Source organism: Anas platyrhynchos, chromosome 13 (genome assembly GCF_047663525.1).
Source record: "Anas platyrhynchos isolate ZD024472 breed Pekin duck chromosome 13, IASCAAS_PekinDuck_T2T, whole genome shotgun sequence".
Taxonomy (NCBI): domain Eukaryota; kingdom Metazoa; phylum Chordata; class Aves; order Anseriformes; family Anatidae; genus Anas; species Anas platyrhynchos.
The window spans coordinates 11,824,485-11,850,332 of NC_092599.1; the positions used below are offsets into that span (position 1 = coordinate 11,824,485).

Sequence of the window (25,848 nt, forward strand, 5' to 3'; positions counted from 1 at the left end):
TTCATGTTGGTGTCTGCTTTCCCACTGCATACAAATTACCATTTATACCTAGTACAACTGCAGAGTTCAGCATAAAAATGTTTACTTGGGTCTGTCTGTGTAGCTCCAGGTGGTGTGTGATGGTAAGTCTTACTTTGTGACTGCTGCACAAAGCTGCTGGTTAGACTGAGCTTCCAAAGGTGTGGCGGAAGGATGAAGAAATCACAGTGAGGATAGGTGGGACTTTAAGAAGTTAACACTAAAGATAAAGGGAAAGAAGTCTTACTGTCACCTAATGCTGAGAGTAAGACTTTATCTAAAGGGACTAAAATATGTTTAAAAATTCTAAGAGATGTTTGGAGATGTTCATAATTTAGTAATACTCTTAAGTGCCCAGAGGGAGGCAATAGATGTTCTGTGGTAACGATTCTCCAGTCCTTTGGGGGGAAAATATAGTTGGTAATTAACCATAATACATTCTCTTTATCCAAAGATAATCAGGTATTTAAGTTGTGTATTGCTTGTGTAAGGAGTTTTGAAATGTGCTCTTTCTTTTTGCATTGAAACACAGGCACAGATGTGATCGAATCCTAGATATGCTAATGTAACAGTATCATCTTGTAAGAATTCTTAAAGAACTTGAAAAGATGAAGAGCTGAGTATAAAACATTACTGATATGGAATATGACGTACAGAAAACGTATAGGTGCTGTGCAGGTGTCTGGTTTTCCCCTCAGTTCAGTGGTGGGCGTGTGTATAATAGTACATTCAAATGCCTATGGAGAGATTAATAGTTAAAAAAAAAAGATAAAAAGGTTTATTTGTGCTGCTCATGGAAATATTAAAGGTGAAAATAAAATAATTGCCAGAAGCAGCTAACAGGTTTGAAAGAACATGGATGCACGTGAGCAGTGTTTGCCACCTCTCTTCTCCCTTCTGTACAAACTCAGGTTTGTGACTTGTAACTCACAAATGAGGATGCCGTACCTTGCTGTAGGCTGAAGCCTTGGGCTCCTGTGGTATCCAGGAGGCAGCAGGTAAACCATGACCTGGAGATTTCCAGGACTGTAGGTGCCACCGAGGCTTTCACACACTGCATCTTCCCACTCCAGCATTTATTGTATTAGTGAAGCATCTCAAAATCCTCGGTGCAACATTTCTGAAGCTGGGCGTGGAGATGTGGCCTTGTTCTGGTGGTTTCAGTGATTCTGTAACTCTTCTGGACTTCTAACACCTTTTCTACTCTTTAGCCACTCTTTTTTTTTTTTTTTGGTCTTAGAAATAACCTCAAAGACTCTCTCCTCTCTTGGAGTGAGGGAGTGGGTAGAATGGTCACACCTTTTAGTAATCCCCCCTGTGATACCTTTACGAGATTTGAATATATTTACCTCTTTTTTTTTTTTTTTTTCTTTGAAACTTGGTTGGAAATCTTGTAGAGAGCATGCATCAAAGCTGGTATGAGTCAAGACTATAAAAATGCTATTTTTTCGTCTCTCTTCCATCCCGTTTGCTTTTCAGCTTTTACTTTAAAAACTTTATGGCCTATCAGGGACCATTTATGATCAGCTGTGTAAGGCCCAAGGGTGATGTTACGTTATGTTTAATTCACAGAGCCGTCCAAAACCATGTATGGCCTTGATACCAAAGCAAAATATCTCTAAATAAGAAGTCTGAAACCTGAACTAATCATTCATCAGGTCACAGAAAAGCTGACTAGGACCCTGAGCACCCAGTATCTCCTGAGAAGGTTAAAGTGGTGTTTTGAATATTTTTCCCTACACCTTCCTTTTCCACCAAATTATGAATATAGCATTTGCTGTGCAACTTACTGCCACAGTGTTTCAGAAACCTTGTTTCAGGAACTCAGGAACACTGCAGAATAAGCAGCACCTCCTTGCAAACCTCTACCTTCTGAGCCTGCGATATGAATCATTGGAATTACAGGTGCCATTTTCTTATGTCACTGGGGGACCCAGAAATCCGACACAACTTTTTCTTGTAGCGATGTTTTATATCCTGGATGCCAAATTAAAGAACTGAACCTTTTTGTACTCTGTGTAATACAAATGCATAGCACCAAAAAAGGTTGCAACGCAAATGGTAACGACCCAATTGCTTTCTTCTCCTGCGCTTTGTTTTGCTTTCAAGTGTTAAGAAATAGCCTTTTTTTTTTCCTAGTATATGTCATGGATTGTACTCCAGGAATGATGAGCTGTATAATGGCATTTTGTTTGAAATGTGAGCAAACTTTTACTCTAGTTTTATGCAGTATCATGAATATTTAACTTTCCAGCTTTATTGGTATCTGCATTTGCATATACACATATACGAATGACACTTTAAAAAGTTAATGTTTGCTAACTAATTCACTTCCTTCCTCAAGCCAAGAAAAATTAATGCAGCTGAAATACCACGGTGTTGTGTAATTCAGCAAATGCTAACTTTTTTTTGTAGCGGTCATCTGTGTCTACTCAGAATGATTTGTTGGATTTTAAGGTAGGTAGGCTTTTTTTTTTTTTTTTAACTCACTCCACAGCTGATATTTTCAGCCTTAAAGTAATAGAGGTCCTTCCTGGTCTCTATCCAGGTTGTGTCTTGCTTGTCAATACAGAAATTCCAATTTGTTAATGTGTTATTACAGAAAAGGACTTTGCTATGTATGGAAGAAGGATGAGGTTTTCTCTCACATGGCTATTTACCTCTGTTTTTATGTGTGCTGCATATTATGGTATTTTTCATTATACTGCAATATTAATGTACTTTCCTGTAGACAGTGTGGGGAGAACATTCATTTGTGATGATTTTGTATTTTTTTCAGTCACTGAAACTTTGAACAGGAATTGAAATGTCAGACCCTAATAGTTACTCATCTAATTTACTACGTTTTCTTTGGATATGGTGAAAGTTTCAGGGGGTCAAAGCAAACAAGTCAATGATAGAATGAAGCGTCCTTTGCTTTAAACTTCATCCTAATGCCTTTTACATGAGATAAAATCAAGCTGTATGTAGCTTAAATCTTAGCTGTGTAAATATCAAATCTGTCTTTTCGTTTGTCTTGAGGCCAAGTGGTACCTACCAACGCTGAGTCTGAGATTGTGACTTCCCATTGTATAACCGATGGTTCATTCTTAGAGGGGTTTTATTTTCCTCCTCTTACTCAACTTTTGTGTGCTTTTGTCATTGTGTGCTGTTAATGTGGATTTTTCTTTGTAAAAAGTTGAAGTACTTACTGCATTTGTCTTGTTTCCTGTTTTTGTTGCCACTTTTATCTTTCAGATTCCTTTTTCAGAAAGGGGCTAGATCTGAGAATAGTATTCAATATTACATTCCTCATGTAGTCTAATACTTCACCATTTTCCACTGCTTCTAAAAATAAAAACAATTTTGCATTGTACAGCATGCCTCAGCAGCTTTCTAAAATACCAGCACTTGTTTTCTGTAAATACATGCACATTCGCTGATGACTTTCTCCAACACTTCCTTACAACACGCTGAGCTTCAAGTTTCCCTGAAGCTCCCCAGGCTGCTGCGTTGTGAACAGCTTGGTTTACAGCAGCATCCCATCCCTAGTGGCAAGCGGCTTGCCTGTTCCTCTGCTTCTGTCCCCCGTGCTGCTTCTGGCTGCCTGGTCCTGCTGCCTGCAGCTCTCCCCGGATCCCTTCCTGAGCTGGGGCTCTGCTGTTTATCCCCCTCTGAATAAGCAAAGCACTGGGGAGGTGTTGCTGGAAGCAGGAATTTCTCAGCTCACAGAACTGCAGCTGCTGTGGCCGGGATGTGCTGGAGCGGATGGATGGATGGACGGATGGATGGATGGATGACTTCTCGGTGTGCCCCACGTCACTGATGGCTGTCTGAGTAGCTGACTGTATGCGGATGGAGCAGTGTATTAATGCAATAACTAAATAATGTATGTGCTTGTCCCAGCCTGAACCTATGTGTGTAGAAATGCCTTTTGGATTTGTATGTTTTATCTTTTCAATACAAGTAAAGGGAGAAAACTCCTCTTGTGTTTCTAAAGTATGCTTAAAGTCGAGAGGAGCCCTTGCTTGTCTCGAGAATTGTGTATCCTCAGCTGCAGCCGTTCACTGCTTTTGTGTGTATCCTGAGGAAAAGTTAGGTGTGCTTGGCTTCTGTTATGTTGCAGAAGGGAGGAGAAGCGTAGGAAATGTTTCCATGTAAACCAAATTAAAAAGATCCACAGTGATCTCTTTTTTGGTAGTGATTTCTATTTGGGAGCCTTTGGAGGAAAAACTAAATGTCTCTGTGTGTATGGTGCTTATTGTTGTATGTGTATGGCATTTTTTGTTGTTTTTTCAAAACTACATCAAATTTTAATGTTTGGTCAATGAATTTTATCTGGATCATAATGAGAGCTTCCTGTACTTGCCTTGTTTTGGAATGGTCCTTCTTCTATTACAAGCAAACTCCTTTTTACAGAAAACTTCTTTCCCTTATCAGGAGATTAAAAAACAAACCAGAAACACAACCAAAACATTTCAAAATAGCAATTAAAGAAATTTTTCCTTTCTTGAAAGTCTGTTTGCATTTTATTTTTTTGACCTTGAATGTTTTTCTTCATTTTGTGCTGCCCTTGACCTCTGTAGCACAGGTCACAGAAAAGGAATGCTGCGTTCAGGAGGTGCTCCAATGCTCTGGTGTTCAGACACTTCTCAGACTGATGCTTTTGATCTCCCTCAGCCAAAGAAAGAAGAGCAAAGAGCTCTGAATCCATCTTCTCTCTAACCACCACTGCTGGCTGCGCAGTGCGAGCCCATACTGTTTTCTGAATAATTGAGTCACTGAAAGTAATACATAGATGTCAAGTCAGCAGCTCAATGCTAAACTTCTGTCTGCGTTATGGGGTCAAGTGTACCTTTATCTCTGTTTGCTTTGCAAGTACCTTGCTTTCAGCTCCTGAGCCTCCTGCACCTGCCTGTTGTGGGCTGAATGCCCTGATGCTGCCCTTGCCCTGTGGCTCCCAGCTGAAGTCTGGCAGAGTTCAGATGCCCTGTGTGGGACCAGAGTGGGTGCAGTGAGAAAGCTTGTTCAATTTTTTAGTAAGCATACAACACCCAGAGAGGAGCAAATGGTCTTTAAAGTAATCAGTTTGTAAGTTTCAGGCAGAACAAGTGAGCCTATCTTCCTGTAATAATGAATTACTTAGGGCTGGGATCTCCAAGTGTCCCTAAAAAATGCATCTGTGCAAGTCTCTTGTTCTATGCTTCTCTTTTTTTTTTTTTTTTTTGCCTCCTGTTTTCCACTTCTAGATTTGTTTCCTAATAGAAACCTAATTCAGATGGAAAGGGACCTCCTGAGGTCCTCTGGTTTTGCTCCTGCTCAAAGGTGAGCCAGCTGCCTTCAAGTTGTCACTGTGGGAAGCAGGGTCTGGGGCTACCCGGGTGGCCTACCCTGCAACGCTTCCCCAAAGAGGCTGAAGGCAACATGGGACTCCTTACTTTCCATGGAAAGTCTTGCAAAATATCTTGACCTTCTTTCAGCCTGTACTGTAATGCCTCTTTGAGGCTGCCTTCCCTTGCAGTTGTTGTTTCCCAACGCAAGTAATCTGCTTAAAATAAGATTCATATGCACGGTATTGCAACAGCAGGGCCTGTATGTAATCATAAATGGTTAGATGATGTCTCTCAATCCTTCTCATAATTTTCATGGAGAGGTTACTGCTTGTGTTCATGCCTCCTCAGCATGGTCAATCAAGCCTATTGACTTGTTCTAATTCTGTTACTTCCTCCCTTTGGAGAACACAGACATGTTTCTGACCTGTCAGAGAATATTCAAGCAAGAAAGACCCTTGGCTGATGTGATGAAGAAAAGATTAAGGCCCATGTGCGTTTTAACAGCTTTAGGACAGTGTTGCGTAGTGGTTCATCTGGGAGATGAAATATAGAGTATATTCAGAGTATTCTTTTGTTACTTTCTAGCAAAAGAATCCTTGTATTCCTTAGTAGCAATTCTCTTCCATTACTTTTTATTGTTGAGTTGAACGTGGATTACAAATAAATAACCAAAAGGTTATTTGGCATATCAGAAATGGACTTCCTAGGAATAGGCTCTTGTGGTCATCCTGCCTTTTCTTTGTAGCTCTCAGTTTAGGAAAGAGCTTAGTGGCTGGTTTTCATTTAAGGGGGAATTTGTGCAACCAGCGGTTTCTTTATTGTTCAAAAAAAAAAATCAAATATGCGTATAATTCTAAGCTTTACTGTGTATTCAGAAAGAAGGCTTGTGGGTTGCTGGTCTGACCCTTGCTATCGGAGATATTCCACGCTACCCAGAGTTTGAAGCTGCGCAGCTCCCTGTTTGTGTTTCCAGCTGCTGAAGCACTGAGGAATGACGTGCCTGGGAAGTGGTGCTGGGACACTTGAACTCCATGAGTTCCTGTGCTTTTCAAAGTGTTTCCTAACGAAAGTTATGGTATCGGTTTTGATCCCAGATTTGCATCGCTTTACAGAGGGTTTCTTCATGTGTAATTCATGCACTCCAGTTGCGTGCATGTCTCTCTCCCCCTCAAACCCCTTTTTTCTGTTTAAATTTTGGAAGATCTCATATCCTGCACAACATCTTCCTTATTCATCACAATACCTCCCCCAAGGTAATTGGTGAGATCCTGTACAACTTGTAGCATCTCCCAAGCTGTTACCGTATAAGAAAGCAGAGAATAACTTAGTAGTTTCTGAATAAGATCCTTAATAAAAAGGGGGGGCTGGGAAGGGGGAAGTTTAATGCTCACTGCATGATATAGACAATATTTCCTGCGACAGGAGATACTAACCTCAAAGAATTTAAAATAAAACATTGATTTTTTTTTCTTCTTTTTAAAGGAGAGTAGGGGAGGCAAAAATGGTAGAATAGTCGGTCTTTTTATTCGATGTGCAGATGAAATTGATTAAACCTTAAAAACTCGCCTCAGTCCACCCGGTTTATTAATTGAAGAATTTCCTCTTCCCCAGAATGGGAAGTGCACATTAAAACAGAGCTTTGCCCCTGAGTAGCAATGATACTTGAGAACAGCACGTTTTCTACAATCCTATTTTCTCTTCAGCACTAGAGGAAATCCTAACATGGTAAAAAGCATATTTAAGAAAAAAAAAAAGTATGTTTAAGGAAGTCCTCTTTCATTTCCTTGTAAAGCATGAAATCAAATTACAGCCCATGGCCCACAATTATTTTATTTTTACATTTCAAATTCCATTTTCTGCTTCCTTTCGGTGCCTGTGAACAGGAGTTGTGCTGTTTGTGCAAATTCAGCTAAAAAGATTACCGCAGACAGAGGAGGACACAGTAGCTTAAAGAAGCCCCCAGCCAGTCTGTGCTCATGCTGGGATGGATGTGGAACCTCGCACGATTCACACGGGGACCCCACCTCCTGTTCTTCGTCCCTCCGCTCGCCCAGGTCTTGCTGCGGAGCCACGTCAGCTTTAGATGGCTGGGTTAGGGAACGTAATGCAATACTGAGCTTATGCTTGCCAAAGGAGTAGTAGTTTAAAGTGCTCTAATGTTTTTAATCTGCATTTGTGGAACAGAAAACCATTCAGATTGTCTGTTCATTGAAAATGTCCTTTGGTTCCTCTTTTCAGTGATGCTGAAATTGCCAGGTAGTTTAGTGCTTGCAGTTCATAACGTTATTGTTCTGCGAATGGGTACTGTGTGCACGTGTAATAGCGATAAGCTTTTGGAGCTGATAGAATAGAATGAGAGGCTGAAATTGTTTTTTGGGGAGAGAGATGACGTGTGTATGGTTTTTTGATTATTTTTTTTGTTTCCCCTAGGCCTAATAATAACTTACTTGCAGTAACTGTGCTTTGCAGCATAGGTCCATCTCTGCACAGCTCAATGTGGGAGTTTGGGTGTAATTTACAGGTATGCAGCAGGTTGCACAAACAGAAGGGGTTGAGTTCATGGACATCCAGAACTGCCCCTGCTTTTGTGATGGAGGTTAACAGTGATTTGCTGTAAGATGTAATAATGTTCTGTCCCAAAATAAACACAACAGTGACAGGCTGTATTTTTCAAAACTGCAGAGCATTAGGGATTTGGCACTCCTGTGGTGTTTCCCTGTGAATACTGGTAGAACAGATCTAGATTTACTCCCTGTGTCCTTTTGTGTAAAGATAAGAGAGCAACATGTAGAAATTGCAGAGTACTTCAACCTCTACTTCAAAACTTCACAGAATTTCTAGGTTGGAAGAGACCTCGAGATCATCGAGTCCAACCTCTAGCCTAACACTAACAGTCCCCCCCACTTCATCTAGTGTAGTCAGTAATGGCTACTTAGAAAACACTCGTGTTTTGGCCTTCAGAACCAGTAAGCTGTTCAAATTGTGCAAACCTTCTTAGGAGTCCACTGTGCGTGGCCAGACAAGAATGCAGCCTAATTTGGGGTGTGTGCCTGCAGTCCTCACAGCGTGGATCCTATTCGATCTGCAGGTGGTGGCAGTAAGTTACATCCCTGATGACTGGCCACAGTCAGATATGCCCAGAATTCAGTACTGAGAGTGGATTGGTCTTGAATATTCAAAGCAGGGATAGACATTTTCTTTCTCTCGTCTGAAAATATTTTCTTAATGTCTCTAAGTTCTGTGATCCTTGCCCCTTTTGTTGGTACGGATGAGTGCTACAGCCCCCAGGTTCAGCTGGCACACTTGTTTGCAGTCATCTTTCTGATGCTGTGCTGCTGGTCTTGCTGCCTTTCTCCCGTGTCTGGCTGTCATCCAGATTCTCACTGTTCATGTGTTATCTTTTGTTTGTTTTTCCTCACTCAGTAGACTGTCTTCTTCTTTACTTTGTTTTTCACTGTGGTTTAGCTTCTTATCGTGCAATATAATTCCTCTCTCTTCCCTCCCTACCACCTCCCTTGTGTTTTTGGATGATGACTGGTTTGTTTCATTTGCTTTTTACAGGGCTGTAACAGAGCTGTGTGCCATCACAGGAAGGATACCCTGATTGTTGGTGATTTTCAGGCTAAGTGAGAAATCCCACTTCAGGAGGACTCTTTCTTGGTGTTCTTGAGCACCTCTTTCATAGAGGAAATAGCAGTAAAAAGATTACACGACTGTTCTTTTTTTTCTGTAGGGGAAATAATTTGGATACCTTAGGTTAGTGTTTTTTCTTGATTGCTGTTTCCTTATATGCAAAGAACAGGTCTGCATATGTGTCTGCTTCATTCAGGTTTGTTTCAAGCTCTGCTGGCCTGCTTTGAGAGCTTGAGTAACATGGAAGACATGATTGTTCCTCATCTTGACTGTGTAGGACAATGTCCTGTCCTGTTCCGAGACGAAAAAATGCTTTGTTTCCTTTATTCCATGTCTCACAAGAGCCCGTGGCAGGCCTTCTCTGGTCAAAGAGTGCAAGTTTGTAGCACTTTTTATTGTCGTTCTTGGAGTTTCTGCTTATATAATCCATCCTTACTTCAGCTTTTCTTAGTTAAATCTTATTTTGCCGTAGAAAATTCTTCAGGAACACTGTTCCTTCTGGTGACTGGAATCTAGCATGGTAGTGAGTTGACTAATAGCCCGATAGAGATTATTTAAATTGCAAATATGAAGTTAAACACATTGCAGCTCTCTTATAGGGAAAAACTGCTTGGAAGATGTTCTGCCCTTTGGAGAGGGTTTGTGTGTGTGGGGAGGCTATGGTTTAGTCCCCTTCTTGCAGGTGACTTGCTCGCTGTCCTGATGAGGAGCTTTTCCCTTGGAATTGCTGCATGCTTGGCTCTGGTCTCAGTGCGTGACTTCACCGTGGTGTTAAGGAACTGGTATGTGTGGGTGAAGGGCAACTAAGGAAGTTGGTTATGGAATAAAAAAATTTAAAATTTGGCAGAAGATCAAGAGATTTGGAGGAAGAATTGTCAAAGAAGTTTTGTTTAAATGTCTCAGAATATTGAGGAACTAATTCTGTGGTGTTTTTTTTTTTTTTTTGTCTTGTTGCTTGAGGGACCTGTGAACTTGAGCGCTCACCTCTTGCTATGTGTGAGTAGACAAGTACAAAACATCCTCATGCCCTGAGCAGAACACGGTTGAAGTATTTCCATCACCGGTGTCCTGATCTTTCTATTTGTTTCACGATTTTGTTAAAGCACAGCAGCTTCCTACCCTGTGCAGGTGCCTGCTCTGCCTTTGTGGGTGACAATGCCACAGTGCCCTCTGTGCACCCACAGCATCCCTGTGGCCAGTTAGTTGATGAAGGATTTGGAGGAGGCACAACAGCTTTACCAAGCCACATTGATTAACTTGAGTGTGTTGTCATTTCCTTGGCTGTAATATTTTTTATCTGTAGTGTTTCGATACATTTTCTGGTGTTTTTGGAGTTTTCCCATGGACTGTACAGTTATTTTTTTTTATGTTCATCTTTTCTTTGCTATGAAATGCCCCAAGGTAGGCATTCTTAACCTTCTAGCAACTGAGCTGGTGAGTTTTATGGCTCTTTAAAGGGTTCCTAATAGATTTATAAATACAGCAATTACAAGTGTTTGCTTTATAACAAATGTGTTCAAAGCAGTTAATTTAGCATTTCAAGATAAAGTGGCCCTTGTACTGAAACTTCACATAACTGCTTTGCTGCAGATTTTGTCTCCAGTTGGAGGGAGGAGATGGATACTTAAAGCATCAAATCCACCACCCTTTTCAAGTCCTGGTTCATCAGATCTGGTTACTTGGGCTTGATTACAGAGCACAGCGATTGCCATGCTCTAGTCGTAATAGACTTAGCTAAAACTTAGGCTGCAAAGTCTACAATGTTATTTCACTGTTTTTTATGGTATTAATGATCGTGTTTAACTTTGTGGTTTTGTTTTAATTATTAATTCCCATTCAATTTAAGGGTGTCATCTGCGTAGTAAGAATTACTGCGTGGTGTAGTTTAATACAAAACCTGAGTGTTAAGTTTTATTTTAAAACAAGACAAACCCTGCTGTATACGTTCACAAAAGTACATGTGTTTTGATTGTTTGGTGTGTTGTCCTAGAACAATTTTCATGCTGTTCACTTGTTGCTGTTCATGTTTCCTGGTCTTTATATATGCGCTGTTGTGTGGTGTCTGAGTCTTTTGTGCAGTCCTAGTGTTGCTTATGCTATAAGCAAGTTCTAAATTAATGTAATTGTTGAAGCAATAAAAGTTAAAAATACTTTTGGGGACAGAGCCTATCTCTAATTTGTCTTGGAGCATTTTTTGAAATGTCTGGAGAAAAGTCTGCAGGAGCTCTGCAAATGTCATAATTACCCAGCTAGCTTTCTGAAGATTCATTATTTACATTTAGCATTCATTATTACAAGATGAAAGCATTGGTAGGTTGAAAATAGTCATTTGTAACCATAATTTTTTCTTGTTGTAGTTCCCACCCACTCATTCACCCATGCACTTCAGCCTCAGAATGATTTCCTATCCTGAGAGTTCATGGGAACTATGAACAAGGGTAGCTGTTGTGATAGCAATTATAAAGACTAAAAAAAAAAAAAGTGGGTTGGAGAGAGCAAAAGAACAAGGAACAGTTGCGTCGATTTCATGTTCTTCTGATCAAAAGCCTAGAGACAGATATTAAAAACTCTTAAATCTGGAATGCTGCAATTTTGCATGTTTTCTTCTTACATCTCTTCTACATTTCTTAAAATGTGTTTTTCCAACATAATTTTCTGCTAGTTCAGCTTTGGATTTGTTTTTCTTATTCATATTTAAGCTTTTTTATTTATTTATTTATTTTAACATTAAACTTTCTTGAACTCTGCCTTTTTGGTATTCAAAGTATTTCGGTTACCTGGAATGAGGCAGGAAAATTCTGAATGTAATTAGTGGAAGGCCCAACATTCATGAAAAGCTTCCTGGAAAATTAAGTTAAATCCATGGAATTAAAGTTGCTTTAGTCAGAGGATTAAGAGCTCGTTGCAACAATGCTTCAAAAAATAAAAATAACTAAAAAGTTACGTCATGAGCGCAATAAGTAGCCTAAAATTTTGGAACCTTTTTATGAAGATCTAAATCTGATCTATTTATGGCTGTGATATGAAGTATACGTTTGAGTAATGTAGATCTGAATTGGAAATGAACATTGCAGGATTTAAATCAGCTTTTCCTCCTGTAGAGAGGCTCTAAGGATTTCTTCAGATTTGTGGTAAACCTGACTCTTATTTTTAAATGCAGTGATAATGTCCTTACACTGTTAATATGGAGGAACATGTAAACAATCATAGGTTTGCATATTTTTCTATGAACTGATGGGCATGCATAATAGCTTAAACACATTAAATCGTATTTTTTCAAAAAGCCAGGCATTCCTCTGTTGCTTATGCTGTTTTGTGCTTTGTTCATATTTCTGGACGTGTATATATACATACAGTTTTTATGGAAGCTATTTGAGAAAATGTTCCTTAATATCTTTATGCTGCTACAATACCGACTGTGAATTCTTTTCCAGGTGCCCAGATTATTGATTTGATGATGCTTGTAATCGATGTGACAAAAGGGATGCAGACGCAGTCAGCAGAGTGCTTGGTAATTGGGCAAATTGCCTGCCAGAAGATGGTGGTAGTTCTGAACAAAATAGATCTCCTTCCAGAGGGGAAGAGACAAAGTGCCATTGAGAAGATGACGAAGAAAATGCAGAAGACCTTGGAAAATACAAAGTAAGTTAACAGTAACATTAACAGCTAGTGTGTAACAAAAATACTGCCCACATTTCACTTTCAACATGTTTCTAAATGCAGCTAATCTCATCCCTGCTGGATGAGATATTCATACAGATATAGCTTGCCATGATGATGAGAAGAGAATGGAAAGATTACCAGAAATTCAAATTCAGTTCTGCATTTGCATCTGCAAGTATTGTGTATGGAGAAATATTTGAGTGTAATGAAACTTCTCAGTTTAAAGGACTGCTTTGAGTTCTGATTGAATAAAACAAAGCAAGAAAGGCTGGGTGAAGAACCTTTTTTTGTAACTTTTCTTGTGATCCAGATGTGTTCTATTTCTCTTTTTTAACTAAAGAAGAAAGAGGACTTTTCCGTAACTGAGAGCAAAAGATGTGATCACCCTAAGTAAGGCGATAAAGCTGCCTTGTAGTTATCTTTGTATGGGACTGATGAGTATTGCCAAGAATCTAATTGATGATGTTCCTGAAGTTTCTATAACACGATGTGTGTCTGTGCTGGTGTTTGTCAGGCATGTTCTGTTTAATTGATGAAAATGATGGGTGAATGAAAATGTGGCTGTTAGGAGGTGGAAAGATGTGATACAGACACCATACTCCCTCAGTGGTTACAGAAATTGACACACAGCTTATTTTGCCTAGTATTGTACAGGGATGTTGACTCCCATATTTATAGCTGTTGGGTCACATTTTGATTCTGAGAATCAAAGAAATAAGGTCCAGCGTACAGAGGAGAGAACTTCATGAGGGACAAAAGAGCAAAGCATGGCTGGATATGGCTGTTTTTGCTTAGCTTATTTGTGATGGTAGGGGAATGTCCCTCTTCAACTATGCAACTGCTGCCGTAGAGACTCTGGAGATCTTGCTGTCTTTCCAGCTCATCAGTAACGTGGGTTTGTTTGTTTTGCTTGGAATAGTACAGAGGTCACCAAGAATGTCAAATTTCCTCTTGTGAACGTAGTCAGGATTCTACAGCTTTCAATTCTCTCCAGCAGTTGATTTGAGGACAAACAGATAGAGGTGGCTTGTTTTTCCTCTGTAGGTTGTTACATCTTATTTTAGGGGAGGTAGAGGAGGGAGGTACCTGCAATATGAAAAACTTTTGGGTGTTTTGGAACAGCAATCTTTTATAGGTGTATTTGATCAAGTTCACAGGTAATCCCAGTGGAGAGAGCATTGAAATAATTATCTCTAAAGTTTTCATAACTATGTTAGCAAATAAACTTATTATGCCTTTATATGGAACGTGAATTAAGTAGCATTGCAATTAATAGTTATTTTGTTTGTCTCATCTAAAATAACCACAGTCTATGCCAAGAAGTTAAAGATTTTTTAATAACTGAGCTTATCTTCATATTCTACTCATTTATTTTGTCCTCCTTTTAAAATTTGTATATGCATGGCAGTAATTGCTGCTGGAGGTGATACTTCAGTCTTGATTTAGTCCAAGATTGTATTCCATATGATAAAGGAAAATACTGCTTTTCGAGTTGCATGTTCATAAAGGGAATACTTAATCTTTGTAAGGAAACCGGTGCTCAGTAATACTTATGTAAGCTGCCTGAATTACACCTTTTCTTTATATCCTGGAGTACAGGTGGAGTACAAGTATGTCTTACAAATTAGCATACTTCCTCAAAACTGAGGGGGAAGTGTTTTTGAAACACTGGCCATGTTAGCTGTGAGGTCCTTTCCTGCAGCCCCTTTTTAAAACAAGGATGTGCATCAGCTGATCACAGCAGCCATAAGACCACATGGAGAGAATGGGTCTGTCATAATGTTTTAATTATTCAGTTGAACTCTGGATCCTAGAAATGCTCTTTCATCAGATGTCTGTGTGTTGTTCCCGTAACAAAAATTCCTTTTTTTTTTTTTTTTTTTTTTGCAAGTGTAGTCTGTGCTTTATGATGCTTTGAAAGCTTTGCTGGCCTGGGCTGATTGTAAAGTGCATGTCCCATTGTATATCAGGCAAGCGTTTTTTCTTCAGTCTTTTCCCACTTGACTTTAAATTTCCAAATGCATGCTTCTTAACTGTTTTTATGTTTCTAAGCTACTTTTATTAAACTACTTTTATTAGCAGGGCATGTGCTGAATCCATCTGACAGCTGCCTCAGACACTTGTCAATGAGGTGTTTCCCAAGACTAGTTTACTCGCTGAGTATTTCTTTACACATGCATGCATGCACAATACCCTAATACTAAGAAAAAGTGAAGTCTGCTGCAGCTGTAGAGTAGATGTTAACCAGTTTTCAGAGGGAATTCTTGTGGTGTTGTCAGGAGATTCCACAGAGGGTGAAAAAATAGGCAGAGAAAAGCAACTGTCGTATTTGCCTAGATTGACACCTGTAAATTTGACCTAATCAAAACTTGCTTGTTCCACTGATTGATACTGCAAGTAAAAGCAAACTGTCTCAATGTCTCTATTTCTATTGTCATATTTTTTTACACATGCCAGCTTTTATCTTTGCCCAGCAGGGTCTAAATTCTGACAATTAGCATGGTGGAGTAACAGTTTTAATAGGGCCAAATCATGTTTGGAAGTAGCTCCAGTGGCGTTATATGATTACTCTAGTTTGTTCTGGCATATGGGAAAAGGAGTAAGGCATTTGGTTCAGCATGAACTTGAAGTTACTTTAATACATTGCCCTAAAGGGCTTGTGTGAAAATAAACTTCCAAGAGTTTCATGGTTAATCACAGAAATTTTCAGGGCACATTTTTATTACCCTTTGTTCCTATATGCCTCAGACTTATGGCATATAAACAGAAAAAAAATCTTACGTTACTGAATTACAGTTTCATCACTAAATGAGCTCCCTCTACAGAATCTAGCATATTTTTCTTTATCATGGTACTGTCCTTTTTCCTCCACTTCGTTCCCTTTTTGAGATAAAAATCTATGGTTTTGCTGTGGGGAGTCACAAGGATGGCAGCAGTCATGACTTTGCCTGAATCAATTGTGTAAGAATCAAGGATCTGTGAGAACCAACCACTTATTAGTTTTACTGCTGATTATTATTCCATTGCTTCACGTATATGAATTAACATGGTTAATCCTGAATTTTGCAAAAATGCAGTAATAACGTGACTTATCTAATTTCCCTTTCTAAAATGTAGGCAAAGCAAGCTATCAGATGAGGTGAACAATAGGTTGTGTTTTAGGGAGCAAATGGTACGAATTCAATCAAGAGGCTTAAAAAAAAGCTGCTGAATAATAAGGGCTTGGAGAATAAAATTCACTGAAAGAGAAAAAGCTAAACCGGGGTCAGAAAAGCTAAACTGGGGTCAGCTGTGGAAGTACTGGTGTTCTCAGAAGCTTTACATGTTTGAGATTTGTTTCATAAATTTTTATTTTAGTTGAATTAGATCTTTCTGCTGTCTGCAGATCTTACAGGCTGTCTGCAGACACAGGCAGATATCATGTGCCATCATACATTTGGCTTCTGTTTTATGGATTATGACTACAGCTAGGATTGTAATTGTTTTAATGAAAGTTAAAACCTGTGTTAGTCTCCAGGTAAAATGCAAAGTCACTGTGATAAGCCTGAGTAATGGTCCTTGTTTCTGAAATGAAGTCTTACTTTTGACTGCCACTGGAAGTTGAATCTGGCTGAACAGCCTGAAAAATTTTATAGGGAAGTCTAATAGTACAAATGACAATAACTCCAGAAAAAAAATTGTCATCTGTTCACTGTGGGGGAAGAACAGAAATCAGAATCTGAGGCAGATTCCCTGCTTTCATTGCCAGGTGAGTCTAATTTACATGTGTAGGAGATCTAACGGTGGGAGTCTTTCTCTTTCAGGTTCTGTGGGTGTCCTATCGTTGCTGTTGCAGCAAAGCCTGGCGGACCAGAAGCCCCAGAATCTGAGAATCCACTAGGTGTTTCTGAATTAATTGAGGTACCTGCTGAACAAATAATAATCATGTAAAATCAGCTTGAGCATCTTTAAATCTTTTGGGTTGTAGTGTTAGTATTGAGAGATGAGGAACTCCTGCCTTACTCTCAGCTTTATGTCACCTAATTCTTTGGGGATTTCTTCCAGGGAAAGGAGAAGCTGAGGATGTGTGCCCCAAAAGTGGTTCTCCTTTTTCAACTGCTAGGCTTCAAAGCCTTTGAGTAGCTGTCTTCAGAAACAACTGTCACACGTGGTAAAATTTGTTCTAAAGTTGTCAGGAATTACAAAGCATAACAAATAAAAATAACTTCAAAATTCTGCCAAATCATTGGTAGGTGTTAATTACACTGCAGTTAAGAAAACAGTGAAGCTGTGAAGTCAGGCGCTCAGATTATGCATATGTGAATGTCTCCTTCATTATGATACAGCGCTTAAATGCGTGATTCTTTATTCTAAATAACCCTTGCCTCCTTCTATGCGCGGGATGCACAAAGCTCAATTACTGAGCAGGCAGTCAGTATTTTGTTTTAATTCTCATTATTCTGTGTGGCCTCATGACTCCATTCAAATACTGCTCTGTGCTCAGAATGATTAATTTCCTCCTGGACTTTTCTTTGGCACTCATCGCTGGACTTGAACACTTGGCAAACAATTAATTTACTTCGAAAAGACCTATAGGAAGTGTAGAGGTGACTTATCCCATATTTAGATTGGGAAGCTGTGGCACAAAGGAGTTAAGTCCAATGAGTTTACTAATTTTGGATGCCACATTTAAGGAAACTAGGAATTCTTCTGGGACACACTTGTTTTCGAATCAGAGTACCTGCCAATTTTGTTTGCAATTGTGAGTGCTTAGCACTCTGTTTATCAAGCTTTGTGGTTTCTGTTTGGACACTCCGAAGTATACAGTCAGTGATTACCTGTGGAAAGTTCCATGCATCATCATTCTCTTAAAAAAAAAAAAAAAAAAAAAAAATATTGCATAAAGTGTATAATCTGTTCTTTAGAGCAACACCAACCTGCCTTCACAATGAATCCATCTTTCTCTGATAGTCTGACTTGTTTACTGCGTGTCTTGCACTTCTGCTATAGATAAAATGCTTAGCTTGGATTTATCCTGTGCCCTGAATGAGGTCAGGTTTGGAAAAAGCTCAGTGATGGTATATTGGATAATTACATCAAACACGTATGAACAAGAGAAGTGTTAAAGCAAGCTAATGCTTCAGAGGTATCCCTAGTTTTAGCTATGCTCAATTTTTATTTTTTTGTGAGTAAACTGAGCTTGAGGAAAATGGGTTATATGGTAAAAGAAAATGAGCTATATGGTAAGTTATATGGTACAATGCTTAAACTGTGAAGGGCAGGGCACTTAGGATAGCTGTTTGAGATAGATGGCATGTACCAGATTGTCACCCCTGTGAGTAAACATTAGGGAAGAGTAGCATGTCTTTGCCCTGGAGGGGTGCTGCAGCTATTTGCAGGCAGCAGAAGGGGTCCTAAAACAAAGGCATCATCTTGCCAACGTCTAATACGGATCTGTTGGATGCTGCCACCTTTAAAATAAAGGGTAAATTCCTGCAAGCACGAGTCACCAGAAACTTAGGGTTGTCTTGCCTGCAGCAGGTTGGCTGAAAACAGACTCTGCAATATCTAGAGAGCTGGAGATAGGCAAGTCTTTAGTTTTGCCTTCATTAGGTCCAGGTAGATTTATAGGGCCATTCCCCAGGTTTAAAACCTTAGGAGGAAATACCCAAGTTGCAGCTATTTGTCAACTCAGAGACATACTGTTTAGCAAAGCTGGCAAATGCTGTGAGAGCCCTGCCCCTGAGCATTACCCTCTCTCTCCTTGATAAGAGGCTCCCTCTCCGTTGTTCTGCCATTATGACTTAGGCTTAACCTCCAGTTTTTGACCTTAAAAGCAGATGCTAAAGGCATTGCCAAGTTTATATGCTGATATTGTAACAAAGACAAAGATCAAAAGTGATTTGAGATGGGTGAACCAGTTCCTCTGAACCACTGCTGGGTATGTGACTGCAGTTTTATAATTAGTCTTCTGCCTATGATGATGTATTTTAAGAAGCATAGTTATTTGTCAGCAAAACAGAAATCCTAAACTTTGATATTTTCTCTAGAAAATGATACTTACATAGCTATTTTTCTTAGTGGCTTGATCGTCCAAGAAGTGTTAACGTAAATCTGAAGGGGAAGTTGACTTTGAAACTTATCCCGGTGTAATAGTTTTTCTGGGAGGGAGGCAGGGATGGGGCTAATATCTTTATGTAAGTTAATTTGCACTAAATCAAAAAGAGCTGAAGTAGCAAAATACACTGTAAGACTGTACTTTGAGGGTGGGGAGGAGGGGGGAGATGGGTGCAGGATTTTTTTTTCATTTGCTTTGCTACAGTGTTTATATTGAGTTTGGCAGCAACTTTATTGCCAGTGCAGTTCTGCTAACCAAGCTAAATGTGCAGCACCAAATCTTTCTAAGGCAGAAAATCGAACTGTTCCTGCTGCTAAGTGTGCATCTCCTCTATGGCACGCACAGTTAATTTGACATTGGTGCGTTCTAAGCTCTCTGGGAGATGCCTGAAATCAGTAAAACTGCAAGCCTGTTCAATCAATCATCCGCTTGCCTTCCTTTTGCTGTATGGCTGTCATGACTTTTCACCCAGGCATGGTTCTGCTTTTATCTTTCTTTTCTCAGGTCCTGAAGTCTCAGGCTTACCTGCCATCAAGAGACCCCTCGGGAAACTTCCTTATGGCAGTCGACCACTGTTTCTCTATCAAGGGTCAAGGCACGGTGATGACAGGGACTATTCTTTCTGGCTCTGTTAGCCTTGGTGACAATGTGGAGATTCCTGCCCTGAAGGTGAGTCTCTCATTTTCACTCCCCCCAGTTTTCCTGATAGAAAGAGACATTCAACAAAGAAGAGTGTGTTCTGCAGTCTGAAATCGTTCCATTATTTTCAGTGTCATTGCTTTTCTGATACTCTAGTATAAGCTACATTTACAATAGGGAGAAAGAGATTAAGTAACACAGCCAGTAAAGTTACCTGCTCCATTTTAGTTGAATGAAGAAGAGGGAAGGCTGACCTAGATGAGTGTGTTAGATTTTCAACTTCAGAAAAGCAAGGTGGGCATGCTTCCAAAACAGGACATGCCTAAGGAGTGAACAAGGTTTGAGTTGAGGTTACTTTTGTTTGAGACATTCTGCCTCAGCAAGAAGGCTTGTAAAAGAATCTGACCCAGGTAGGCTTCCTGAGATGTCTGGAAGTGGCAAGCAGAGTTCATGGAAATGGCAATAAGAGGGCATGGAAATGCTTGATGCACATTATCATTGTTAGCCAAGGGTTTAATTGATGTCAGCATGTTCTGGAAGAGCTGCTGGAATGCGGTGTCTGGCTTGCTGCGGTTGGGATTTTTAGAGAGCCTGTAGAAAGTCAAGAGGACTTTCAGTGGACTTTGAACTGCTTATCTGGTGCTCCTATTTTATTTACAGAAAAGTGAAAGACCAAGGTAGCAGATAAACAGACATTGACAAAGAGAAGCCAAATCACTTGGCTTTTATGGCATTAACAATTTCCCGCAAAGTTTGTTATTTTCAGTTGCTGTTAATGAACTGGTCCTTCCACAGCCTTCTGTGAGACAGCAGGAATGCCATAGCTCGGAGTGGTAATAGTTGTGAGCAGCATTTTGCTCTTTGCCACGAGCAGCCTGTGAATGTGACTGCTCATAGTGTACAGGTAACCACGGCACGGTTAAAAGGAAGCAACCTTTGTAAGTTTGAATTGTGTGTTGTCCTTACCCCTGCTAGCATCATGCAGAGTTGGGTTAGGATACCTATAAAAGGTCAAACCTTTCTCAGGCCTACAAGGTAATGGAGGAAGCACATTTCACAACACATTGTGGTTTATGACTCTCTCTGACCTTTTTTTGCCCTGACCCTATGGTAACTGAGATTGACAGCTGGTGCCCACTGGGCATTTAGGGACATTACAAACCAGCTGCTTTTTAAATTTGAGGAACCCTCTCACCAAATGAAGTGGCATCACCTTCCAGTTCTACTAATGGACTTCGACATCTTTGACCGCTTGAACCTGCACAAAGGAGGGACACAGCAATTAAAAATAAACAGTGACATTGTCAAACGCCCATGCTTGCTCTGATTGGGGCTGAGAGCACCAGCAGTGCATGGATTCCTTTATGCTGTTGCCTATGTAAATTGCCATCTGGGGTTGATTATCCATACAGCAAAAAGAAAAATTATATATATGTTTTTGGCAAAAAGCTTTGACACAGCAAACAGTTCACTATCCGATTGAGTTAGTACTATTTGCTCACTAGCACTTGAAATCCACCTTGAAGAGCATGAACGTAGGATTTCTGCAGCAAAAACATAGTGTTGGCAGAATTCTGAATGTCCATTAAGATTACTTCGGTGGTCTTTCAATCTCTACAGTCTTCCAGTTTATAAACTGTAACAACTTGTGACATTTTTATTTCTGCTTTATAAAAGTTCCTGGAGTGAAATAGTAAGGATTTTTTTCCCCAGTATAGATTGACTTTACGGTTAAGTTTGGTCCTAATCATTTCAAAATACTGGTCTAAGTACATTATGTTTAGTGACTTTAGTTTGTGAGCATTTCAAATTGTAGACCTATTTTTTATAGCATTCTTTAATTGAAAAAGTAAGTTTTTTCAGTGGGGGAGAAGTATCTTTGCCTTCCTTACACAGGTGAAAAGAAAAATAATAGCTTAAGAACAGCATCTACTTACGAAGCCAACACAAAATAGGCAAGAACCATGAATTTTGTTCTTGCTGGTGGTCTTAACGCAAAGAAACAAAGTCCTGTGTGAGAAGTAATGTTAAATGCAGTGTGGGATGTTGTCTTCCTTCTGTCCTGGATTAGTGATTCTGGCTTTGGATTGCACAGTTGCAGACGCACTAGAAGTATGGGAAGATTGTATAAAACAGTGATCTGTTAGTATTCCTTTAAAGAGAAGAGGTTTTCAGGCACAAAAAGTGTTCCAGGTTAGCTAATAAGAATCACTCTGACTTAAGAGTTGTGAGAGTTCATGGAAGAGGTCATGTTGAACTGAGTCAGGGGGCAGAGACAGATGTTCACTGTAAATGGATATTAAGCCAGGGAGGTAGGCTGAAGTCACTTCGTAGGTATGCTTGTTTCAAAGCAAAGCAGTTGCACCTTGATCTGTCAGTAACATATCTGGTCATCCCCAGAGTGTTAATCCAGCACTACCTTAGCTGTGAGCAACTGCTGCAGGCATACAGCAGCCACAAAGCATGTTTGTGGCAGCAGGTACAAACACCACTCTTTTCTTTCAGGATTTCCAAGCAGTAAAAATTAACTTGTGCTTTATATTCCCAATCCTAGCTGTTTTGTGTGATGTAGTTACTGATGAATATTAGAGCAAGCTGATTGCCTGGTGTTTTTTTCCAGCTTATTTTTGCTGTGTGCTGGAGTGGAATAAAGCACTGCTGTAATATAATACGAAGTTTTCTTGTGTAATAAACAAATTCTGGACACCCAGTGATTGGACTGCCCTTGGGAGGTGCCTCTTAGATGTCAGATTTTTTATCTGCAAGGCGCAATTGAGCTGTTATCGTCAAAGGGGAAGAGGAATGTTCATACTGAGTCCAGCCCTCATTGTCACTGTTGTTTGTGCAATTTCTTTTACTAATACCAAATGCGTCAGTCTCAAAAGTTGCAAGAAGGTTTATGAACTGCTTCTCTTGTAGCTGGAGAACACTCACGCAGGTGCTTTAGTACTTTGGTATACTTTTAAGAGGTCCCCTGAGACATCAAGTATGGAGGAGAAAAATGAAAAACTTTCTTCTATTTATCTAGTCAAGTCTCTTAGTAAATTAATATCAGTTTAAACCAGTAGTAGTTTTTGTCTTGGCAAGGGCCTATTTGCTGTCAAACTACATTGCCTTTATGAACTTGTAAGAAGTGTCTTGCGCTTACTTTTAAGTATAACACTTAAAATAGCTTCATGGCTTCACATGCTTCCACCATATGGAAAGAGATCTTTTTTAGCTACCTTGTTGGCTAAATAACCTTGGTCTGTTTTCTGGCCGACATTCTGTAGCATTTAAGATTCATTGAACAAAGAAGTCTTCCAGTGTCTGATAAAATGGCCTTACAAATACTATTTGGGTTATTACCTTCAAACCACTGTAGCTATTTGAACTCTAACATAGTTCTGCTTGTTCCTGCGTGACTGCTTCAGTCTATTTGACATGCCAAGACCTCTGATCAGTGAGTTTTAGTATATAAATGTAATAACTAATTTCAATGTATTTCAGGACTTCTAGCAAGATCATATAGAGTTGCACTATTGAAGAGGACATAAATTGTGTCAGAGGATGTAAATTTCTGTATTTAAATCTCAGAAAACAAAGTTGGTTAAAAAAATCCAGTGAGTCATATCACAAAACAACTTGTACGTGGAATTTCATGGTGAAATTTTATATGTTTACCACTTTTCAGTTTCCATTTCTTGTTCCTCAAAGTATACCTCTTCCAAAATTCAGGATGTCTTGGTAGTATTTTGCTTTGCACTGCAAGTAGAGCCAATGCTAAATTTTCTGAAAGGATACCTGACTGCTGTTTCTGTACCTGTTTTTTCAAGGCTTCTTGGATGTTCCTTACCCAATGGTGCTAAAGCAGCGGTTCAAATGCTGCAGTTCATCTGCTGGGGAAAGAAGCCTGGCTCACCTAGAACATGGCTTGTTTGTGTAATCTTTTTGTTCCCCTTCCTAGGGGTATGTGATAGAAAGATACCTTGTCACTGAGTACAACTTGCTGTGTTAGCAGTTATGTCAAACAATACTACAGAAAGTTACTAAGATTCATTTAAAACTGACCATTTTGTCCCACTGTTCTTCTTGGGAGACTATTTCAGAAGCTAATTTCTATGATGGCTAGGAATGTCTCAATTTCCACCTTGCTTTTTCCTTTGAAGCCTGGCTGTAACTTACTGTATCGGTACTTCCTTGTTATGATAAACTTTTCAGCCAACTTTTCTTTTCATTGATATGCTGTGAAGAAGGCAGTTCAAAAAGTGTGTGTGTGGGGGGAATAAATTAAATGTAACTGGTAAAATTGTTTCCCGGTGGGAAGACAGTTCATAATACATATTAAAATATGTGGGTAATAAAATATGAGTGTTAAATCCTAAATCAATAAATTAAACGTCCGCATAATGTTATACATGCAGTTTAATTCAGAACAAGTATTAAACTGTTTCTTTAATTGTCTGCCACTTCTTAAGCATGGGTTGTATTTTTTGGAGATTTTCTCCTTTCCTAGAAAACATCAGAGTGAATCCTACTGGTTTTGTATCTGCTGTGGCATTTACTTAAAAGCAAACCATGCAGGATTTGGCTTATATTGGAAAGTATTCTTTCAACATTTGGGGATATTATCAGTTGTTTTGGAAGAATTAAACTCCTCAGCACAGTTCTTTGTGGTTAAGTGAAGGATTAAAGACCTGATCCAGTGCCCATGGAATAAAATTTAGATCTGGCAGTAAAAACTTCTCAAATCTTTTTGGCTCGGTCTCTTAAGAGACTAGGAACAGCAGATGCTGAGTTCTTTTAAAGATCAGTTCCCTCATTTTCAGTGTGTTCTTCTGTAACTTCTTACTATTTATCACTCCTTAACAAAAAAGGCCACAAAGGAAAGGAATCCATTTTAATTTTGGAAGAAAAAAAAATCTAATTAAATTCAGACTTTAAAAAGACTTGGGAGTTCTGTACGCTGCTATTTTTTAGCTACCCGCTACTGATGTACAGTAGCTATAGGTTTGTATCACTTGCCATTTTTATTAAGCATCGTACAGGTACAGTAAGAAGAGGGAGCAAGATCAGGACTTGCTGTATTAAGCCATATTCTATTCAGGACCAGGGATAAGACATAACAGAGGGAGCTGGATGCTTATCATGGGGTTTTAAGTTTTTCTTGTTGTTCAGAGCAGAAGGGAAGAAAGCCAGGGGGAGAGCAGCCAACATGAGCGGTGCTAATCCAAACCATGCGCTGTATTTTTGGAGTTTGTATGTCTAATGTGATATTGTAGGCAGAAAAGTGGCCTGGTCAGTGCTGGCTAATTAACTCTTCAAATATTAAGTAAATTGATCTGCATCTTTCTTGAGGATCTAGATTGTACCCTGAGCTCCCTGACAGCTAGCTACGGTTTGGATTCAGATTGCCTTCTAATATATGAGGAAGAATTATCCAAGAAGCCGTACATGTTTCTTCCTACAATGGGAAAAAAAGGGATTTGTGTTGCATCTATCCACGTAAGACATCTTTAAATGACTGATGCATGAGAAAGTGCAGCATTGTTGGTAACTATGACATTCTCCATGATAGACTTTAACTTCTATGGCATATCTGTGGTGCTGATTGTTCAAGTTTATCTGCAGCTTTGACTGGTTGTGGTTAATACATGAGATGACTTAAAATACATTTTTTGTACTACTGCCACAGATAATTTTGTCTTGATAGTTAGAAAGTGCAGAGAGCTATTATTGCCTTAGAGTTGGTACTCTGTTCAGTGGGGTTGAAAATGAAAAAAATGGGGTATCATCTTGACAGTGTCTGAGCAGATGAAATTACATTGAGAGATGAACTTTGTGGTTTTTCCTCAGTGTAATGACTGATTTTCTTGGATGAGTGAAATTATATTTCTTCTGTTCAGATTTTAGTAGATCATTTGTCTCATGAGAATTGTTTAAAAAAAAAATGGAGAAAGTTGTTACAGAAATACAAGGCAGGAAGGAAACTGAGCTGAAGAAGAGGGAACCCATGGACTGTCAGGAAAATGGTACGTGTGGGGTTATTCTGAGATTGGTCTTGGCACTGAAGTGTAATAGTTTCATTAGTGATTGTTATGGACACAGCTGGCTGCTGTGTTGTCTGTGTTGCTCAGTATTCTGTATCTCCCTGGGGATATCAAGGTACTGGGTTGCTGGATCTGCGGCAAAAGCTCAGTGTCCAAATACAAAAGTGCCACAACTGCAGAAATGGAATATGTTCCTGTACACTGTTAGAGAGCCAGCTTCAGTACAGCTAGATATGTAACTAATGGGCAGGTTTGTGACAACAGAACAAAGTTGAAAACCAAATGTCTAAGCTTTTAAGATGATACCTGACATTTAGATTTATCTTTATTGCTTTAACCTCCCTCATGTGCTCATTCCCCTCTTCTATTTCCATCTCACTTTGTCTCTAGCTGCTTTTCCAGGCTCAGAGTTTGCTCTTCAAGGTGACTGATCTTTTCCACTTTCACCATAGCTTGC

The 25,848-nt window shown here is 39.4% G+C and overlaps 1 protein-coding gene across 3 annotated transcripts in view; it reads left to right on the forward strand.

Annotated features, from left to right (window-relative positions):
* The window catches only part of EEFSEC (eukaryotic elongation factor, selenocysteine-tRNA specific), a 123,732-nt gene that overhangs the window by 21,438 nt on the left and 76,446 nt on the right, over window positions 1-25,848 (forward strand). For all 3 annotated transcript variants that reach the window (XM_072044612.1, XM_072044611.1, XM_038185970.2), the window contains exons 2-4: window positions 12,398-12,605; window positions 16,430-16,526; window positions 19,228-19,392. In XM_072044612.1, coding sequence (XP_071900713.1) covers window positions 12,418-12,605; window positions 16,430-16,526; window positions 19,228-19,392 — 450 coding nt within the window. In that variant the 5' untranslated portion in view covers window positions 12,398-12,417. The remainder of the gene's footprint in view (window positions 1-12,397; window positions 12,606-16,429; window positions 16,527-19,227; window positions 19,393-25,848) is intronic.